The sequence below is a fragment of the Etheostoma cragini genome, chromosome 13 (genome assembly GCF_013103735.1).
Source record: "Etheostoma cragini isolate CJK2018 chromosome 13, CSU_Ecrag_1.0, whole genome shotgun sequence".
Taxonomy (NCBI): domain Eukaryota; kingdom Metazoa; phylum Chordata; class Actinopteri; order Perciformes; family Percidae; genus Etheostoma; species Etheostoma cragini.
The window spans coordinates 14,960,357-14,980,065 of record NC_048419.1 but is presented as its reverse complement, the minus strand read 5'-3'; the positions used below and the strand labels follow the sequence as shown (position 1 = coordinate 14,980,065).

General features: G+C 40.9%; 3 protein-coding genes across 9 annotated transcripts in view; 2 read left to right on the top strand and 1 right to left on the bottom strand.

Moving 5' to 3' along the window:
• The window catches only part of fryb (furry homolog b (Drosophila)), a 59,045-nt gene extending 51,761 nt beyond the window's left edge, over positions 1 to 7,284 (top strand). For 4 of the 6 annotated variants that reach the window (XM_034890915.1, XM_034890917.1, XM_034890919.1 and 1 more), the window contains exons 58-67: positions 27 to 164; positions 262 to 476; positions 1,276 to 1,480; positions 1,670 to 1,819; positions 2,240 to 2,338; positions 2,471 to 2,554; positions 2,939 to 2,956; positions 3,184 to 3,294; positions 3,773 to 4,008; positions 4,439 to 7,284. In XM_034890915.1, the coding sequence (XP_034746806.1) occupies positions 27 to 164; positions 262 to 476; positions 1,276 to 1,480; positions 1,670 to 1,819; positions 2,240 to 2,338; positions 2,471 to 2,554; positions 2,939 to 2,956; positions 3,184 to 3,294; positions 3,773 to 4,008; positions 4,439 to 4,697 (1,515 nt within the window). In that variant the 3' untranslated portion in view covers positions 4,698 to 7,284. The remainder of the gene's footprint in view (positions 1 to 26; positions 165 to 261; positions 477 to 1,275; positions 1,481 to 1,669; positions 1,820 to 2,239; positions 2,339 to 2,470; positions 2,555 to 2,938; positions 2,957 to 3,183; positions 3,295 to 3,772; positions 4,009 to 4,438) is intronic. The other 2 variants (XM_034890920.1, XM_034890916.1) reach the window with 2 other exon arrangements.
• Positions 7,285 to 7,966: 682 nt separating this feature from the next.
• zar1l (zygote arrest 1-like) lies at positions 7,967 to 10,081 on the bottom strand. Its single transcript, XM_034890911.1, has 4 exons — positions 9,428 to 10,081; positions 8,706 to 8,798; positions 8,521 to 8,595; positions 7,967 to 8,374 (listed from the first exon to the last, which is right to left on the bottom strand). The coding sequence occupies exons 1-4, from the start codon at positions 10,013 to 10,015 to the stop codon at positions 8,231 to 8,233; spliced, it is 900 nt and encodes a 299-aa protein (XP_034746802.1). The 5' UTR covers positions 10,016 to 10,081; the 3' UTR covers positions 7,967 to 8,230.
• A 1,491-nt stretch (positions 10,082 to 11,572) lies between these two features.
• Positions 11,573 to 19,709, top strand: part of pds5b (PDS5 cohesin associated factor B) — a 30,769-nt gene continuing 22,632 nt past the window's right edge. The window contains exons 1-2 of one of the 2 annotated variants that reach the window (XM_034889557.1): positions 11,573 to 11,731; positions 18,956 to 19,083. In XM_034889557.1, the coding sequence (XP_034745448.1) occupies positions 18,976 to 19,083 (108 nt within the window). In that variant the 5' untranslated portion in view covers positions 11,573 to 11,731; positions 18,956 to 18,975. Of the gene's footprint in view, positions 11,732 to 18,955; positions 19,084 to 19,709 lie in introns of those variants that run through there. The other variant, XM_034889558.1, reaches the window with a different exon arrangement.

The following is a 19,709-nucleotide window of genomic DNA, read 5'->3' as shown; positions in this document are numbered from 1 at the left end:
ATGCCTGGTTTGCCTTTCTGTTCCAGACTAACCCTTCTCCATCGGAGGAAACCAATCACACCGATTCTCTATCTACTTCTTACGACACATCTGCCGACCCACAATCCTTCAATGCCACCACACCTGGCCAGGGAGCGCTACATTATGATCACAGTGGCCTACATGTGAGGAATAATACACTAACCTACACACAGATGTACTCATGCATTTGTACGGATGCATTTAAATCCTAAGGAAAATGTAATATCTTTGTCTCCTCAGGGTAGGGTGTGTGGGGAGGACGAGGACACTCAGGCCCAAGATGACGAACTTTCGCTGAGCGCCAACGAGCTCCCTCACGGCTCAGACTGCGGCGAGAGCCTCACCCTGGAGTTGCCGGGACAACCTCTGGGTCATCCGCTCAACCTGGATCACAGCCACAACGCAGACTACTGCCAACCACCACTGGACTTTCTAGACCCCAACTGTCTGCCCAGGTGAATGTGACAGACAGGAGTAAAAGAACAGAAAACAATATGGAATATTGTTTCACTGAAACTTTTTGTCAACTGGCAGATTGTCTGACAATGGGACTAAACCTCGGTTAAACTGCAGTCTACGTGCTTATTTTAATCTGTCACAACCAGATTGCTGATGCATACTACATTGGGACAGATCAGGTCATTTATTTTATGAATTCCCAGTGAAATGTGCTGTAAATACTTCTCTTAGCTATCTAATTTTTATTTGCATTCTCATATATGCAAACCCCAGTTAAATAATAATAACGCTTGTTGAAATTAGACGTTAAGCCTTGTGTTTGTGTAAGTATCTAAATTATTAAATAGAAGCACTGCTACATGCAGTATGTGGTTGATACTAGGTTGAATGCAAATTAGCAGTATGTTTTAACCCCTACAAGCTGTATGTGTTATATCCATCATTCAGGTTCAGCGTGTGATTGTTTTTCTTTGTTGCCAAAGCCGGTGTTGCATTTATTTTCCTGTTCTACAGACATTTTCTCTAATATTAAATTATTCCTCTTACATTATTCTTATTAGATCATTTTTTTTAGTCCTGGCCCTTGTGGTGCCCCCTGTAACCTGTATATTAGACTATTTAAATAAAAACATCAATATTTTACCAAATACTCGTTGAACAGAGATCATTGAATCTAACTTTAATTTAATCCCATGAGGTAGCTGGGCATTTGATTTTGATATAAATCCTTTTTGGGGGGAAGGTATCAAAACCTTTTTTCTTTGTACCCCCATTTCTTTCCCATTTCTTTCCCAGCTTACGTGATGATGTTGATGACTTGGAAGACCTTGGTTTTCCTCCTCCCCCCTCTCCGTTTTTCTCCGCCATCTTGGCTGCCTTCCAACCCACAGTGTGTGACGATGCTGAGGAGGCATGGCGTTGTCACATCAACCAGCTTGTGATCGACTCAGATGGGTCCTGTGCTGTCCACACTTTTCAAGTCTTCTCATCTCTCTTTAAGGTAAATCACAGGAAGGATTAGTTTAAATCATTCATAACTCCTCATACTGTTTATGTATATTGTGTCCCTGTTAGTAACTATGATGGTCTTTTTTTCTCATCAAGCAAACTATCCTATTCTGTAAGATTTTCATGCATGTGCAGTATGTGCATAAGTGCAGTCTTTTCTTAAACTTTCTTTCTTCCCCAGAACATCCAGGGTAAATTCTGCATCCTGACAACTGATGTTACCACGTACCTTGGAGAGGGCTTGAGGGGCATCGGATCAAAGTTCCTCAGGTCCTCACAGATGCTAACCACATGCTCAGACTGTCCCACAATCTACATCGATGCTGACACGGTGTGTAATGATGGCAGATAGAATTGACTCGCTGTTGATTTCAGCATGTCGTTTGGATCAGCACATGGTAGTCTGTTAACGGTGGTAAATGGAATTTGTGTTCTCTATCATATCGCAACTATCTCCGCACAGAGTTACATATTCCATATGTACTGGGGACTGATTCACTGGGGCAGTTGACGCGGATGTCACTTTAAGACACACCACTACGTGTCCAATGCTTGGGCATAAAAGGTCCTGGTGTGCATGGGTTCACCGATTTACATTGATTGAAACGGTATCTAAGCAGCCTTGCCCTGGAGAGATAGTCTCTTCACTCAGAGAACCAAGGTTACCTTGTAACCAAACGTTATATTACTCAGGCAAGTCTAATGCATTGAACACATTTTTTACCTCCCTTCTTCATGTTGGTCTTTCCAGATTATGTCCTATGGTCTTCTTGAAAAGATGAAGTTCAGTGCGCTGGAGCTGCAGGAGTACCTGGACACCTACAACACCAGAGAAGACGCAGCTGTATCGGTAACTTAACCGCTACATTTTATTGATATCCGTTTTTTTTTGTGTAATTGTGTGACGAACTAACAACCTTCACCATCCCTTCTCTTTTCCACCCTCTCTTCCTACTCTTGTTGACTTACATTTTTCTTACAGTGGCTAAGGAACTGTAAGGACACATTTCCCAGATGCCCCGGTGACAGTGTGGTTACCTGCCAGCCTGGAGACTCAGAGGAGAAGGTACAGGCAGCTTGTTTGCAAGTTATTTTCTGCAACATGCAGCTATCTAGAGGCAAACATGCTCAATATATGAGTCACTTCTGCATCTGGACTTTGTATTTCCGTTTCTCTTTTCCTCTCTGCTCCTTTGTGATTTTGTCCCACTATCTCACAAATGTCTGCTTTCTTCGCATGTTTGCTGGGTGTTATCTAGTTTCTCCTTTTGACTCTCCCTTTGCCATCAATCAATAAAAGAAGGTGCTGGATATTATACACTGTTGACCAATTGTTGATAGCTTGACTTTGAATAGTCATGGTTTAAACTGTGCTGTGCATGTGTTTGATTGACGCTTTGTCTTCCTCTCACCTCACTCTGACGCCCTAACATGCTCTCTCGCTGTCTAGCAAATGGAATTTCTTGCAGTAAGTTCTCTTAAAACTTTTCTCATTCCACTGCCTCTTAATTAAACTGCTTAATTTACTTTGCACAAGACAATCAGTTAGTGAAGTGTTTGTGTGTTTGTATTCCTTTGCGTGTGTGTGTGTGTGTGTGTGTGTGTGTATCTATGTATGTATATGTATGTGGTGTTTGACTGTGTGTTTTGTGCTACTGATGAATCAGATCCAGTTTCTTTTTTAATGTCTTCTAGCAACTGGAGCTTTGTCAGAGGCTCTATAAGCTGCATTTCCAGCTTCTCCTACTGTTCCAGTCCTACTGCTCGCTAATTGGTCAAGTTCATGCCATCAGCACTGTGCCTGAGGTGAGCCCAATCGTAGCACAGAAAGGCAGTGGCTCAGACAAACAGATATAAAAATACTCAAAACCCAGCAGCTATACAGAGGAATCCTGGTTGGATTTCCCCGAATACCATTATACACAAACGCTCATGGAGCTTTACAACACACATACAGACATGCAACATTAGATTTACAGAATACAAGTTACATAATGTATCCATTGAAATGTAAATATGCATTTACCTCTTAAAGGCGGTCCATTAGCACCCACGGTTAGGTTAGTTTAGACGCCTCCCAGCCTCTGGGCTCTCCTACGACCAAAGTTTTGAATTTCCTTAACGGCAAAAAAAAACACACAACATTTTTAAATAAATCTATTTTTTGCAGGCTCCTAAAGTGAATCTTAAATCAAGATATATAAACGTTCCTTCTGTGATGACTTAAAAGCTTTCACACACACACACACACTCAACCACCATCTGTTTCCCTCCCACTTTGTAGCTGCTGAACATGTCTCGAGAGCTCAGTGATCTGAAGACCAGCCTGCAGGCCGCAGAGGCATCTGTAGCCAGCGACCTGGAACACAAACATTTGGCTCACACTCACGCACACGCCACCCAGGTGGCAGCCATGGTTGTGCCTAGCTTTTCCACCTCGGAGGCAGCTGTTCAGGCAATACTGGAGTGCCTTAAGAACCATGAGTTCACCAAAGCTGTGCGCTACATCCAGGAGTGCAGGTGGGTAACAATTCTGTCAAAACTCCTACAGTAGATGATGGTTGCTAGATGATATCGACATCCAGTAGGTTGTGCTTATATCCTTAAATATGGATATGTTTATGTCCCAATGTCCCAATTACTTGGAGTAGGAAAGAGTCTCAAACATCAATTAGAAATATAGTGAAAACTGTATTGAAACCAGTACTGTGTTTTCAGTAGAAGCAGTGATTCTGCTACTACTCCCACATATTCAGCAGTAAAGAAACTAGTGGATACATTGCAAAACATGCATACCACTGTCTTTTTTACACACACAGAAAACAGAGAACTAAGTTTTCACAAAAAATAAACATTACTCACCAACCCTTTAAAGTGTTGGTTAAAATAAACCCTTGCTTTATATAGCTATCATACTGACCAATGACACATTTTTTTATCTGGTTTTCAGGAGGCAGTGGCCCAATGGCGTATTTGGCGGCAGCTCAGAGAGCGAGGTCCAGACACTGCTCAATGTCTACTTTCGCCACCAGACGCTGGGCCAGACTGGCACCATTGCCCTGGTTGGTTCTCGCCAGGATCTCAGCCTGATCTGCTCCAAGCTACTGGAGCTCAATGGGGAGATCCGCGATATGATCCGCCGCGCCCAGGGTTACCGGGTCGTCACAACCTACCTCCCCGACTCCAGCGCGTCCGGGACCAGCCTCTGACAGGAGCTCAGGAGCCCCCCACCCCCTCCTTTCTCCCCCTTACCTCCCCCATCATTGCAGCCATTGACCCTTCCAAAGCCATCTCCACATCCCTTCTTACCTCAGCCTGCTCTCACAGACGAGGCCCAGCAGCCACATACCTGGCCCCTGCCTCCTCCTGTCCATCTGCTGCCCCGGCTGCACAGCTCCAGACAGTTACCTGCCTACCTCCCGGCCCAATACCAGAACCATATTTAGACCATGGCCCAAATCTTTCACTGCTCTCCTCAGCCACATCCATTGTACACTCTGATACCTCTTTAATTGATTTCCCAAAACCCCCTGACCTGTTCTCATCGCATTGCTGCTCAAACACACCCGGCCAGCCAGATTTCACACTGCCTCACACACAAGAGCCAAGGAAGAGTTGTCTCAATGAGAACACTAACCTTTATTATCCTTTCCGAGGACATTCATCATACAGTTTCCCACTGTTACATCTACACGGCAGCAAACACATACCTCATACATCTAACATTCTCTCGACTGTAGCCTCAGAACCTACCTTGCTTACACACTCTGACACAAACGCGTATTCCATTCCCCCTCGGGGTTCACATCTCCCTCATTTCCCCTCCTCTCCCTTCAAACACTTAAGCCCATCCCCAATTGTACATCCAGGACATGACACAGTGTTAACCCATGGGCCTTCTCCATCTTCCTCCCTTCTCCCTCCCCCACCTCTCCCTCCCTGTCCCACCGCCCAAGGAGAGGCTGCAGCGTGGGGTTGTTGTTGCTTCCTCGGTGGAGCTGCCGCGCCCGTGTCTCGCTACCTTGGGAAGGTGGGGCACGCCGCCCTGCCCCTATTGAAAGCAGGTGGGCTCCTGAATGCTGAACCGTCAGACGTCCAGACCTAAGACGTAAACTTGCCAAGCCAGAGGACCTAAAGAGCTTAGACCTATATGAATCCAAATGTCTGAATTAAACTGTTCCTGAGCAACCCCCAGATCTTTGTATCTAAACAGGAGAATTACACTCCAGAGATACATGCAGATTTTACACTTTAAGAACACTAAGTCATGTTCCAGACATGGTAGGAACCTACAACAGACCCCTGCCTGCTTCCTACTGATAAAGATGACCTGATATGATTCTATATGAGGGATAACTTAATTTTACAGCTACATGTTGTGAATTAATGTGCTTGTTTGAATCCGGCTTGATGGTCATCATTCAGCACTAAATCTATACTGCACCTGAGGACCTGTGAAGTTACTTAGCTTGGATTTCTAAGTTACTTCCCTGAGGAACTCAAGATCTGATTGAACTTAATTGACTGTTGCTGCCTCTTACAAGAAGGACATAGTTTGCTGGTAGTATCATCAGAGACAGTGAGGAAACTACCTGTGACACTATGTAACATCACTGGTAGAGTTTTCGCTATTGCACTAAATGGAGTTTTGGTATACGTTTTAAAAAAGTTGTTACAGAAAGGAGGTTACTGTTTGTTCTGTTACTGTGAGAGAAGAGGCTGTTTCTTTCTCCGAGGACAAGACTAAAGCTGGATCAACTTTTCTCTCCTGTTGCGTCTACTGTTTTGAACCTCCTGTAAAGGAAATAGTGCAATGCATGACACAGTTGAATGCTTTCTACTGTACTAATATCCCTTTCGCTCCCTAAGAGTCTGACCTTTCCAGACTGACTGAAAGACTGATTGACAAAGAGCGGATGCAGAATATTCAATGGTAATTCCTCACGCTGCCCTTGCTCTGTTAATATTCTGTATCAGTGAACCAGCTTGTCTCTTGACTACTGTTGTGAACATTGGTAGACTAATCATGCCATTATCTGTGCACTGCTGTGTGGCAAGTTGTAGCATCATTAGTGAGTGTACACACACACACACACAAACACATAGACTGTATATTTCACTGTCCTACACTGTAACATGTTGACCTTATGTGTTCACATGCCAAGCGGATGTTGGATGTACACACTCAAACATTTCGTCTATCTGTTTACTCAATAGTTATGGGCACACAACCATTGTAGCATATGTTTGTGAGTGGTTTGTAGTTACCTTACACATAAGGCATATGCTGACATTCAGCAGTCATTGGCATTCAAAACAAAACCTGTGCTACTACTGAAGTCCAACACTTCCTGTCATTAGTGTTTTTTTCCCTTCTATTTGCTGTACAAATGTCCTTTTCCTATTTATCTATTTATCTGATCAGCTATAAATCAACACTTATTTGACTTAGGTTTTATATTGTTTTTTTTCCCTCAAATCAAACTGCCATGCATGCATCTTCAGTGTACTGTATAAGGTGTTTGAAATATTAACAAAAATCATATTTTATCTAAAAGATGTTTGTATGAGGTACAAAAGGGAGCTTTAAGCTCATGCGGGTATGTTTTTTCTTTCCTGTGTGTGGGAGAACGCGTGTGTGTGCATGCAAAACAAGAAATTGCACATTTTTTTAAAGCTTTTTAGATGAAGACTGTCGTTTTTTTCACCTTGTAAATACTTTTACAGCCTTTGTGAAGTTGTTTTGAGTTGATGCTCTGTAAAAGTCAGTGTCAAAGTAAAAGACATATCAAATTATTTACTGTGCTTTAAATGAATACCTCACATCACAAATGTTTTAAACATTTTGATTACATACACATTTTCAAACTAAAGGTTCCATGACATGGTCCTCTTTGGATGCTTTTATATAGACCTTGGTGATCCGCTTAAACTGTCTCTGAAGTCTCTTTCCCAAAAGTCAGCCTTGGTGCAGAATTACAGCCTCTAGACCTAGTCCCACAATGAGTAGTATGTGCCATGTCTGAAGCTGTTGAGGAGAAGAGGGGGTTAAGGTGGAGGCTGGGGGTGTGGCCTTGACCAACTGCCACTTTGTTCTTTTGAAAGCCATGACATCTCTCTTGTGGGCAAGCACAAGAAAAAGGGGAGGTAACCTTGCCCCTTATGACCTCATAAGGAGCCAGATTCCAGATCAACCCATCTGAGCTTTCATTTTGTCATGGCAGAGCAGGATACTCAGGGCTCAGTTTAGACCTAACATTTCAAGCTATTTGGGGACCAAATGCAGGCTGGGGGGAACTCAATGTTAAACCTCAGAGTGAACGTTTCACACCACGAGACCTTTAATATGCTTTACATTTAACGCTACAGAACGGAACATAACTTTGTTGTAGACCATTTAGAATTGGTCTTGATAGGATGTTTTGCTTGAAGGTTTTAAATGAACAAGTGCATATTCAAAAGCATCTACAAGAACGTCTCAACTTTTGACATGCAGTATGTTTATTGCATAAACAGTTTCTTCTTACAAAAATAAATTCATGTTTCAGTTTAGCTCCAGGATTAATTAAGGGAAACAAAGACAGCCTTTTTGAGAAGTTGCTTCCAAGAAACAAATCAAGACAGATTCATCTACTCTCTGGTAGGAGAATATGAATCTTTTTAAGTCTGTTACTGGAGACAACTTTCATTTGTGACATGTACAGGTACTAGATGTCTGCTCATGAACAGAGCATGGGGCAGCTCAGACAATGTATTTAAAGCTGTAGGTGGCGTCACAGGACAACCTCATGCCCTTGCATCGGCAACACAGGTCCTGGCGGTGGGGCCTCTTCATGTTAATGTGCCTCTGCTTCTTCTCACAGCTGCAGCAAGTCTGAGAGCAGCCCTGAGACACAGGGAAGAAGAATGAATATAAGCAGTCAGGATGTTTCTGACCCCTGTTGAAGGTTGTTCCAGTTTTAAGAAATTTGAAAAAACGTACAGACTTGATTCCAAATGTACTCTGAGCAGGACAATTAGATGTAGGCCTACCTTGCAGAGGATGGACTCCACTCTGTAGGGATTAAACCCCACCTGACACTTCCTGCAGAGCTGCTTGTAGTACACCTGACAAGATAAACAAATAACAAAAAAGTAATTCAAATTATTATGAATGCACAGTTCGCCAAACAAATCAGTGCATGCTAAATCATAGATTGCAATAAACAATCACTTACCTTACTGGTTCCAGAGATGCACCACACATAAGCACTCTCCCACCGGATGTTACATTTTTTGCAGTGGAAAAAGCCATACCTCTGTTCCAGGAACTAGAATGTAGACAAATGTTAGATACAATTATGCTGTGATGAAGGCAGGTCGGATTTTATGAGTCAGAAGCAAGGCTAACTCATCAAATGGGCCTCAAAAGCTCACTGGTCTATCCATTCATTGCACGCACCACAATTTTATTATTCCGTGTATTAAGTGCATTTCATTTTCAGATCATTTTCTTACTTAAATAATTTGCATAATTTTGTATTGCTCATTTCTTTTAACTTTTTTAAATTTCTTATTTAAAACATGTTGAAAGGTACACCTTGTGCTAAGTTAATCTAATTGAAAATGTGTTTGGAAACAAGCACCACTTAGGCACAGACTGAACCAACATGAGGTCCTTTTGTTACCTGACCGTGATGCCCTGCTTGAAGGTTTCCTGTATCAAATCTAATTACCTTCATTATGCATGCGTTTTGCTTCTGCAAATTTCTGAGTTACAGCCTTTATATGCCTCAGTGTAGAAAAGAGGGACTCGCTAGGGGGACTTACTAGGGGTCTTATTAGTATTCCTAAGGTAAATGTGTGTTTAGTCATCACAGTGGCAATATGTGGATGTGTGAAATCTATGGATGTGACTCCAAGGAGAGTTGCTGTCTTCAGGTGTTCCTGAGAAACCCACCTGAAAGTTGGACCCCTTTGAAGACTTGTGGAAAGTTGTCTTTAAGTCCTTCGCTGTGTCCTCGCCACTGTAATCGGTCTCATCTTCCTTGTCACACTCTGCTTGTTCGGCGGCTTCAGCTTCTCCTTCACTTGCATCATCATCATCATCACAGAGTTTCTTTTTGAAGCTCCTGCGGTCAAACACTGGGGAGTAGATGGAAACTGGCCTCAGGAAACGCAGGTTGCTCATTGGTGGCGTGTTGAACAACGCCTTCATTTCCTCCGGACTCTTGGGGGACTTTGAGCACACGGGATGATCGCCTTCCAGGCAGAACAGCGTTTTGGGACCGAGCGAGCACTGCACGATTTTATCCACTTTGGCGTTTACTTGCACGCCGCACTCTTTGGTGTTTGCTTTCTTGAGTCGAGGGGGTAAACCGGGGCTAACCTGGGACAGGATGGCCTTGCAGAGCTCCAGGTAGTTGAGGCCCTGGGGGGTCATGAAGCGGCCCTCTAGCTTTCCCCAGCTGCCGTCCTGAGCTGGGGGAGCCCACATCGGATTGGCGCAGACATTGTACGGTGGAAGCGTGGACAGGAACCCCTCCATCCTGGAGCCATGAAACCAGTCCAAGCTCTTCCTGCTTGGATTTAAACAGTTGCCTTCCTGCAGCACTAATTGGTTGATTGAGAACAGGCCGTAGCCTACGTCCTCCAATTGGGCAGCCACATTCCAAAATATTTAGGATTCTTCAGCGAGGTTTAAAAATGGTGTGTCTATTGTTCAAACAAAACAACAATCAAAAAGCAATCAACCAACATAGCTTTAAATTCTGTGGGTCATCTTAAATAATAAATGTTAATTAGTTTTAAATGTTAGATCAAACAGCCAAATGTAGCTAGGTCTAATTAAATTCGAGCAATGGGATTATGTTCATGATTAAGATCTGTGTTATTTAGATTAAATGTCTTTTGTTTCAGACTGGAAATATAAATCCAAAGGTATTACGCCTGGTTAACTCCCTTTCAGCAGCAAAACTGATGAAAACAGTAGCAATGTGCCCGCTAATCTGTACCTGTGTGTAAGCTACCTCAAACAATACCTCTTAAATATGCTTTCAAGATAACCTTTCAGACTTATTACTCTCTCCTGACTATCAATGTATTTCTAAATTTTTAAAGCATTATATAGTCCCCCTCTAGCTCATAATGGCCAGAGACGCAGAAGCAAGTTGTTTGATGTTGTATAAACCAGTATGGGAAGTTCTTTTTGGTGGCTTAAAATCATGTCGATTTCTCAGAACAATCAAGGAAATAAGCAATTAGGTCCGTTAATGACAAGTGTAACCAAAATAAATGCAACTATAGCTTTCAACAGGCACAGATGGTGAATGGGAAAGTGTCATTTAAATGAGTAGCATAACAGGGCAATGGAAGGGGAAAATGAAAGGCTCACAGCATCTGAGAAAACGCTGTATGAAAAGAGGCACACTGACTTGATAAAATAGCCTACTCTTTTATAGACAGGGACATCTTTAGAATACGAATAGCACTATTGACAAGCAGCTAAACAGATTGTAAAGAGAGCTTACTCAGAGGAAACATGAATGTCACCCTAAATAAGAGCATTGTGTTAGTTTTGACCCTGTCTAATTTATAGTTTTCGCACAAAAAATACCTCATTTGAAACATTGCTGGTGTGTCTAAGTGCAGTCGGAATACTGACGGTTCAATTTTAGAGCGATAAACGAACAAGGCAGTAATGTAAGCTGTCAAAATGGCCTTCTGTGATGTGCTGGTTTAGCATCCTCTGTACACTATGCTCGTTTTAGTGTTTCAAATGTTTTATTTTATTTTTTAAGATATCCAACTGTTACCCTTTATGTTACAATTATTACCCACTGAGCAGCATTTGGTAAACAAACCCCTCTCTACATGCCATGAAAATGAACAAAACAATGTTAATCTCCCTCAAAATCAAATTGACCATTCTCTTTAGCCTTTTTTTAATAACTACTAATGTCAGAGGTTTTGCGCGGAAAACTGTCTAAAACAGGCCTTGATATTGTTCTAACTAAAACATTTGTTTGTATTTTCAAAAATCTTAAAAAAATATACGATTTTGTAATAATTTATATATGGGCTAAAGCATAATACAAGCACCACTCAAAGGCCTACATGCATTCGCTCTATAGGTGGCGCTACACGCCCATTGATGGTTTGTACCCATGGGCACTGAATCTACACATATTGGCGCCATTTTGGAGCTAGGAGGGGGAAGAGAGCTGCAGAGGAGGACACGATTGATCACAATTCACCGTAACAGGTAAGATTATGCACAAATAAGCTAATCTTGTTTGATTGAAATATCGGAGTATTTCCAGGTGCTGCTGCGAACACCGAGGTGTAACCCAGGAAGTATTCGCGGATTAGCCCGGTTTCCAGTGCTAGCTAATAGGCGGAGCGCAGACCGCCTTGCTCGCCTGTGTTCTCGGCAGCAGTGTCCGATTCACAGCGCTGGTTGACCTGGTCCTGCGGTGCAAAATGGTTAGCTAGTCAAATATTAGCCTGTTTGCTAGGCTCGATTCCCCAGCACCATAGCTCCGCTTGGTTGTATGATTGAGGTCTGGGTACTTTTAACGATATAACGGTAGTTAGCCGGGTGTTTTGTTCAGTGCAACGTTACTATCTGTCCGCCCTCTGTCACTGAGATTGCTGCTGCTAACGTTAGCACGGTTACGCTAGCCAGTGTTCTCGCTAGCGAGATGTGCACACCAGCTAGCTAGCAGCTAACTAGATTAGCTAGCCACAGTCAACCTTACGGCAACAAGGCAGTCTGGCTATATCATAGTCCCTGGCCTTGAAATGCTGTTGTACCATAACAATATTCGAACCTCGAATATGCGAACTAACGTGACCTAACTAACTACTATCGCTTACTTGTATTAACTCATAATTTAGTGGATGTTCCGATGTTCAATTATTTTCGCTGTGACTCATTTTTGTGAGCTAACGTTACTTGTACGAGGCGCGTTGCTATTTTATTGCAGAGAAAACGTTATCGTTTCGCAACACACATGGTTTATTTAGTGGTTGATCGGTTCCATAATTAATCAATTTACCAGATATTAGGAGGGTATCTTACTTGTTGTACATGCCAAAGACAGCACACCTGCACACTTGCTACGGATATTAAAATTGCAAACAAAAGGTTTTGAGCGAAAGAGTACCGTTTGTAGAAACCCTAAAGACAAGAGTTATTTGTAAAACCGAACACTGTATGCTGTTTTATAAACTGAGTTAGGACAGATACATTCAGGGTGCTGCAGTGCATTTGTTTTGACAGCTATCAACACTGCGGATTGGTCAACGGATCACACGTTAGAAGAAGTCTCTGAATTATCTGATTCTTCCGCCATGTATATAAGGTTTTTTGTTATTATAAATGTTTTGTTGGGCGCACCACACCATATAACACTAACGTCAGTACTGATAAGAATAAAATCTCCTAAAAACCCAAATTGGAGTTAATTGTAATGATTTATGGTAGCATTGCCAAATAAAATTGTGTTTCAGCCAGTATTTTTGCTTGTTATAATTTGTAAATAGCTATGCTACAAAACAACAAGGACCAGTGTTTCTTCAAGAACCACTTTGTGGCAGTTCTGGTTGAAGTTAATTTCAAGACCTTTTAATTAATTAAGACCTAACGCATGGTTCCCCCCTTCAACTTTATCTTTCTCAACTAAAAGAAAAATTGAACAAAATTGTGTTTGGTCAATTTCAAGGAAAAGGGAACTACTAGAACTGTTGGGTCTTTGTAAATTATAGAGTGGTCTAGACCTACTCTATCTGTCAAGTGTCTCAAAATAACTCATTTTCTGAATTGATACTAGGAATAAAATTGACTTGAATTGGTTCTCTGCGAGGGTTTGTGTTGAATGGACACAGAGGAGGACAAATATCATGCCCAATAACACAAGAAGGGATTCAGCAGTGTTAACTGTTTGTAGATGACATGTCATATGCCGTTTTTGGAGATTTACTCCAACCTTGTTGCATTCTCATAACCTTTTGGACTAATTTCAATCCCTCCTTCTCTGCTTTGTTGTTGTTTCTGGCCGGCCTTCACTGGTTCAGATTTGGCCGAGGCATACTCTGTTAAGAAAATGTATTTTTCCTTTTTATTTGGGGAAAGCTCAAACTTTTTGACAGTGCTTCCCTATTCAGCTGGTTTCCTGCACTGTGTGTTTGTTTGCATGTGGAGGTTGTTGAGTTCACCCTTAAAACCAGCTGGTGTCCAGTCCTCCCTCTGTTTGCTGAAAATCACTCTCTTCCCAATGATCACTCACAGGGTTAAAACAAAGGATGTGTGTGTCAAGGTTCAGATTAGGTTAGTGCTGCCCAGAGTCTTCATATTTCTGCTGGCAGCTGTGGTAAAGTGGGGAGAGCAGAAGCAGCAGATAGATAGAAAACCCTCAGCGGGGGATAAATGGGCTTTACTTTAACTAGCAGTGAGTTGACAGTACCCCGTGTTCAAGAGGTTTAGTGTTGCCCATGTCTGATAATTTACAGCAGCTTTTCAAAGCTGAATATTCTCTGGTGGATGGTACCTAGACAGCCCCCCCCCAGCTTGAGAAATACTCTACTCTGATTGGCTGCCAGAGCTATGTTTTTGGTACAGAGAGAGATGGACTCAAATTTGGCAGCAGCTGTGTTGTGGAAAAGAAGGTCAGAATTGAACAGTTTGGCTGCCAGAGCTTTGTGTCAAACCCAGCAAGAGCTTTTGTCAGACGGCAGACCTACTGACCCAGCTTTTATAATAATCAATTCTCCTTTAGTGGTTAAAAAGCAACACCATTTGCAGAAAACACAGCAGAATAGCAGAAACATTATGTCTCCATTCATTACATGCTTTGAGTAGCAGTATATGTGCAGAGATTTCTTTAAAAGGTAGTATAAGCTTGTTTCGCTCGCTCTTTGGGAGAAGTGGTTGTTGTGGAATGAGATATTGGAGCAAAGCAGGTAAACAAAATTCACCAACTACCCCTTTACAGCATTATATCACAGGGGTTGAAACGTTTCATCAAAATTACATTTTGGAACTGATGGAAATCAAACTGCGGGTTGTTTAGGAAGGCATGTTTGTTGTTACTTGTTTGAAATGTAGTAGATTGCATGGCTTGCGCATTGTATAAACGAGGTACAGAATTGTTTTATTGAAATACTGAGCATGACAGTGGTATTGTAGGATAATTAAAAATGAAATAAAGCGAAGTAGGACTGCTATTTACCAGTTCTTTTTCTTATGGATTATTTTCGGATTATTTTCTTAATTAATCGGTTTGTCTATAAAATGTAAGAAAAATTTAAAATGCTTTAATATAATTCCCACAACCCATTGGGCCATTTTCAAATGTTTTGTTTTATGATAACGTGAGTGTGTATGTGAATAGCTGGCAAATTGAAAAGCACATTGGATAAAAGTGGCAAATACACTTAGCCATTTACCATTCTTTTTTTCACCTGGATAGTGGTTCTGATGGTCTTATTGAATAGAGTCAGCCATAGAGTGGCTTTACAGGGTGTTTCTTTTCTCTCACAAGCTTTAGCTGAGTTCAGGCACATTATCAAGACAATAGACAAAAGTTTCATTTTAGCCATTGCAGGGCTCGGCGCTATCTGTTTAAAGTGGTAGCCGGCTTGGAAACCAGACATCCGCTTTTGGTTGCCAAAAATTGACAATACGGTGTCCATGTTTTAAACTGACTATATTTGGAGCAATTAATTTGTTATGTAATTATACCACACATTTTATTAATGAAACATTGAGATTTCTTGCGTTATTATTTCCCACCCCTCTCAAATAGGGGTGCAACAGATCACAAAACTCACGGTTCGTATCACGGTTTTGAGTCTCGGATCAATTTTAGAAAGGACACAACAAAGGGGGGGGGGGAATTTAAATGATTATTTGAAATGTAAGAACTTAACAATAATTACTACTTTCACCAGTAAATTGCTGTTAAAAGACAAACTAATAAGAAAAGGGTATTTTACAACAACTTTGGACTAAATGTTGCGTTTACTTAAAACTGGTAAACGTTGTGGTGCATTCAGTCTGTGTTGTAGTGACCAGTGTCACTGCCTGATGTGAGTTAAGTGCAGATGTGCGTTGTGCATACTCAGATCGAAAGGGTTTAAGGCATAACATGTCATACTGAAATTTGTGAAATCCATAAAACAAACTTTTGTCATTACAAACAAAAGCAGTAGATGGAAGTAATTTCAAAAGCGTTCTGTGATTGATTGCTAACATTGGCTCAAAACGGCATACACGCGACAGCCTTTGTTGTTTGATTGCTAGCATACATGTTTGCTAGCGTGTAGCCAGCAGTGAAAAAAACTTCGATAAGTAGGTCCATTTTTATTGACATTGCAGAAGGCTCACGTTATCATCTTGTAGGCCACTTGTCGCAAAGTGACGCATGAGCAACTCACATCGGGTAGTGACACCAGTGTCTTTTAGCTCATAGCTTTAGCAGCAGACTGTTGTCCGTCCAGCTGTTGGAATCATCTAAAGTGAAATGTATTCACACTTTTACACAGTTTGACTGTCAACATTTTACTCAGTTACTACTGTAGCCAACGGTAGGCTAACGATACCTGCAGTCCAGTGTAACATGTTATTAGCAATGTTTCTGTTGCATCTAACATGGGTTTTGGAACATCAGAGAGCAGCACAGACATTAAAGTGGCACCATAATGAGGAACCGGAATGGGGGTTGCTGTACCGTCCGGTAAATACTGGGCATTGGTGTTATATCAGAACCAGATTAACATGCGCCTTTAACGTGAAGAAAAAATTGTGTTGCCTGTATCTTTTCACGGCGCGTGTGTGGAAAGCGGTCACATAACAGCCAAAATGTTGTGTTGTGCACAAACGTAGTGTTTAAACTCTACGGGGACAAACACAGAATAAAGACTGGGTAAACCTCGCCCACTCTGCCAGTGATTTGGTTTTGCCTTGCAATCTTAAATCTATTGAGCTTGGGTTGGTCTGGTGATAGCCAGACTACATAGAATATTGACATCTTTTGAAATAAGATTTTCCAGTTTTGCAAGTGTTTATTTGTTTTTATATTCAGTATATAAAAACATAAACAATTGTAAACAGGTAGTTGCCAAGGAGGCAACAAGAGGCCACGAAACAGTTGCCAATTGATTTTTCAAGTGATATTGGGGTTGGGCAAAATATGAATGTATATATTTTTTATTTTCAATGTGTAAAATGTCTTGCCTACATTGTGAGTTATTTCACCATACCGTGGTTATTTATTTTCAGTCAAAAGAAAGGAAGATGATAACTGGCTACATGATTAGTTTTGTAAACATTGACCTAAACAGTTGAGGAAACTAGCATGAAGAGAGACCATGACATGAGGCTGGAGGAACGTATCGTTCCAAAAAAAAAAATGTTTGTCTTCTAATTTATTGATCACAAAATGAATTAAATGCTGTACATTTACATGTATTTTATGAATTCCCTCTATAAACGTATCAAATCACAAAACATTTTTAGTAATGGCACACTTGTATATTCATGAACCATGAGTCAGCCTGATTGTTGTGAAATTAAATCATATCCCCAGTTGGACACATTTCTTTTTAATATCTTTAATGGACAAAAAAGCAGCGACAAGGTGCGACAGGTCATTATTGTAGCTTTTGCCAAAGAGTAGTGTAAAGTGCATCGTGTCTGATCATCCATGAGCCATCAGCCTTCATATGCATTACACTAATGCACATCTTTGGGATTATATTTGTGTGTAGTGCGTATTCTTTTTACACTTTGTTTTGTGAACCTTTGCACTTTCTTTGGAAAATGATTTCTACAAAAAATAACCACTTCTAAAAAGTGCATAGCTCTTATTTTAATTCCGATATGTTGTAACTTTACTTTTTTCACATCCATATTGTCCTTTTCTTCTATGCAGTAAATAAAAAAAAAAGTTGCATCAGTCAAAGAATGAGTCATGAAGAGTCAAGTCGCAATGGACTACAAGTCAGTAAGCACACAGAACAACCGGCTGAATACGGTAGGCGTCCGGTATGTTAACGTAACACATTAACAGTTATTTAACTATACAGTTAGTACACAGAACAACCACCAGGGCATGGAGACCAACCGCACCAAGACAAACTGTTCAAGCACCCACTCTGTGGACCCCTTCCTCCAGCTCTGGCCATCTTGCGTTTAGCCCGCGATTAGTTTTCTTGTTTTCTTCAATGCAGTAAGAGTAACCTTTTCGCCAGTCCCCCACAAGTTTCTCTCTCACTCACTCCAAACTTTCTTTCTGCTGATTGATTATTGTTTTTGGCTGTGTAATTTACTACCTAAAGTTTGTAATCTGCAGAATAGGATTTTCTTTTAGGGGGCATTTGGGTTGTGTTCAGTCTTTCTCAGTTGTTTTTAGGAGCAGCATATAGTTGTCACAAGCCTAAAGCGCTCTCTCACAGCTGTAGACTGTAATGTTTTCAGTTGAATCAACATTTAAACACATGTTAAATTATATACATTGTGATATATAAATCACACCCTAAGTTGCAGGACCAGCCAAACTATAAAAATAAAAGTGTGACTTATAGTCCGTAAAATACGGTACTTGCTTTTATTTAATTTAATTTTCTCTTACTATGTTTATGTAATGCACTGAAGCAAATTCCTTGTAAGGGACAATTTACTTACTAATATATTAGATTCTGATTATCAGCAGTGTAGTCAGTTGAAAGGCAAAGCCCATTTTGCGTCATGTGAATGCCCTAAACATCAGTTGTGTGTAATCCTTGACAGGCTAGTGGCCATTGTAATGAAATGTGCACAATGGCAGCTCGCAGTGAAAAGTCAGCCGTGATTCAGAGCTGGTTAAGGCTACTGCGCTGTGAACACCTCGCTGAATATTTCAGAAGTCTCTATTGCAGACGTTTTTCGAAGCTCCAAAGTATTAAAAAGATTTGCCTTTGGGATTCCAAATATTTAACAATGTTTTTGGTAGGCCTGTACAATTTTGGGGGGGGGGGGGAATATGAATCACTTTCAATCTTAAAATTGTGACTCTCTGCCTGTTTGTTTTTCTTTTTTCTTACCAAGTGTAATGTTTATTGCACACAAGAACCATGACGAAGCAAAACAAATTGGCAGTACCAAACATAAATTCGTTTTGGCGCCTATAGAACATTCGCATCACCACAAGCCTGTAAACATGGAGGCTTTAATGAAGAGAAGGGAGAGCATGGCAGCAATTGGAGCACTTTAAAACCTTTTAAACATTCTATGTTTAAAACGCAAAAAGTAGTAGTGTTTGTGACGCAGTTGGCTCGTTTAATTAAATGAGTATCAAAGTCATAAAAAAAAGCAAACCGGGGTAAATGGAGGTTGTGATTTAATAACAATTTATCGTGCAAGCCTAGTTTTTAGTCCCTCTTTCTGTGTTCTCAGTCTCACCTTCTTTCTGACTCTTTAATTTATTACGTTACTCTCTTTCCTCAGGCAGTGAAGAGCTCAAGAGAATGGCTCACTCTAAAGCTCGAGTCACAGACGGGAAGGTGACCTACCCCCCGGGGGTCAAGGAGATCTCTGACAAAATCTCCAAAGAAGAAATGGTCCGCAGGCTCAAGGTCAGCGGCTGCTGCGGCAGCACCTCCTCTGTTTACTAAGTGGTTGCACGCTGTTTTCTTTTTTTTCTTGTTAAGTGTTAAAATAGGTAATTAGTAGTAGTGTTTAAATTGTATGTTAGGATTTTAAAAGTTTGACTTTTTTGTGTAATTCACTATGGGTGTATGATTCAGAAAATGTCAACATTCTAAAATGATTTTTAGGCTCAGGAGTCGATTTAAAAGAAAAGGAAAAAAAAAAACTTTTTTCAAATAAACGATTCATCTAAATATATCTAAATATAGTTACTTTTCAAATGTGATGGTATACACGCAATTACAAAATGGGAAAAAAATGAATTGATTCTTGGAGTTCTATGAATGTATTTTGAATCTGGTACAGCTTGAATCGCAGTATGAATGTGATTGTTTTTTATTTTTTTGCACACCCCTATAATTCACCTTGAATTGATTTATTAGTTAGTACTGATGCATTGTTGACATATTTTTTATTTGAAGTTTGCTCTTTGGCTTGTCATGATATAATTGAACAAATCAAATGCCACTAAGACTTAAAAGCTCCTTGCACATTTGACGTAGTTAAAGTTTCACCTAGCTATTCAGTTTCCAGCCACCAACGTCCTGTACCT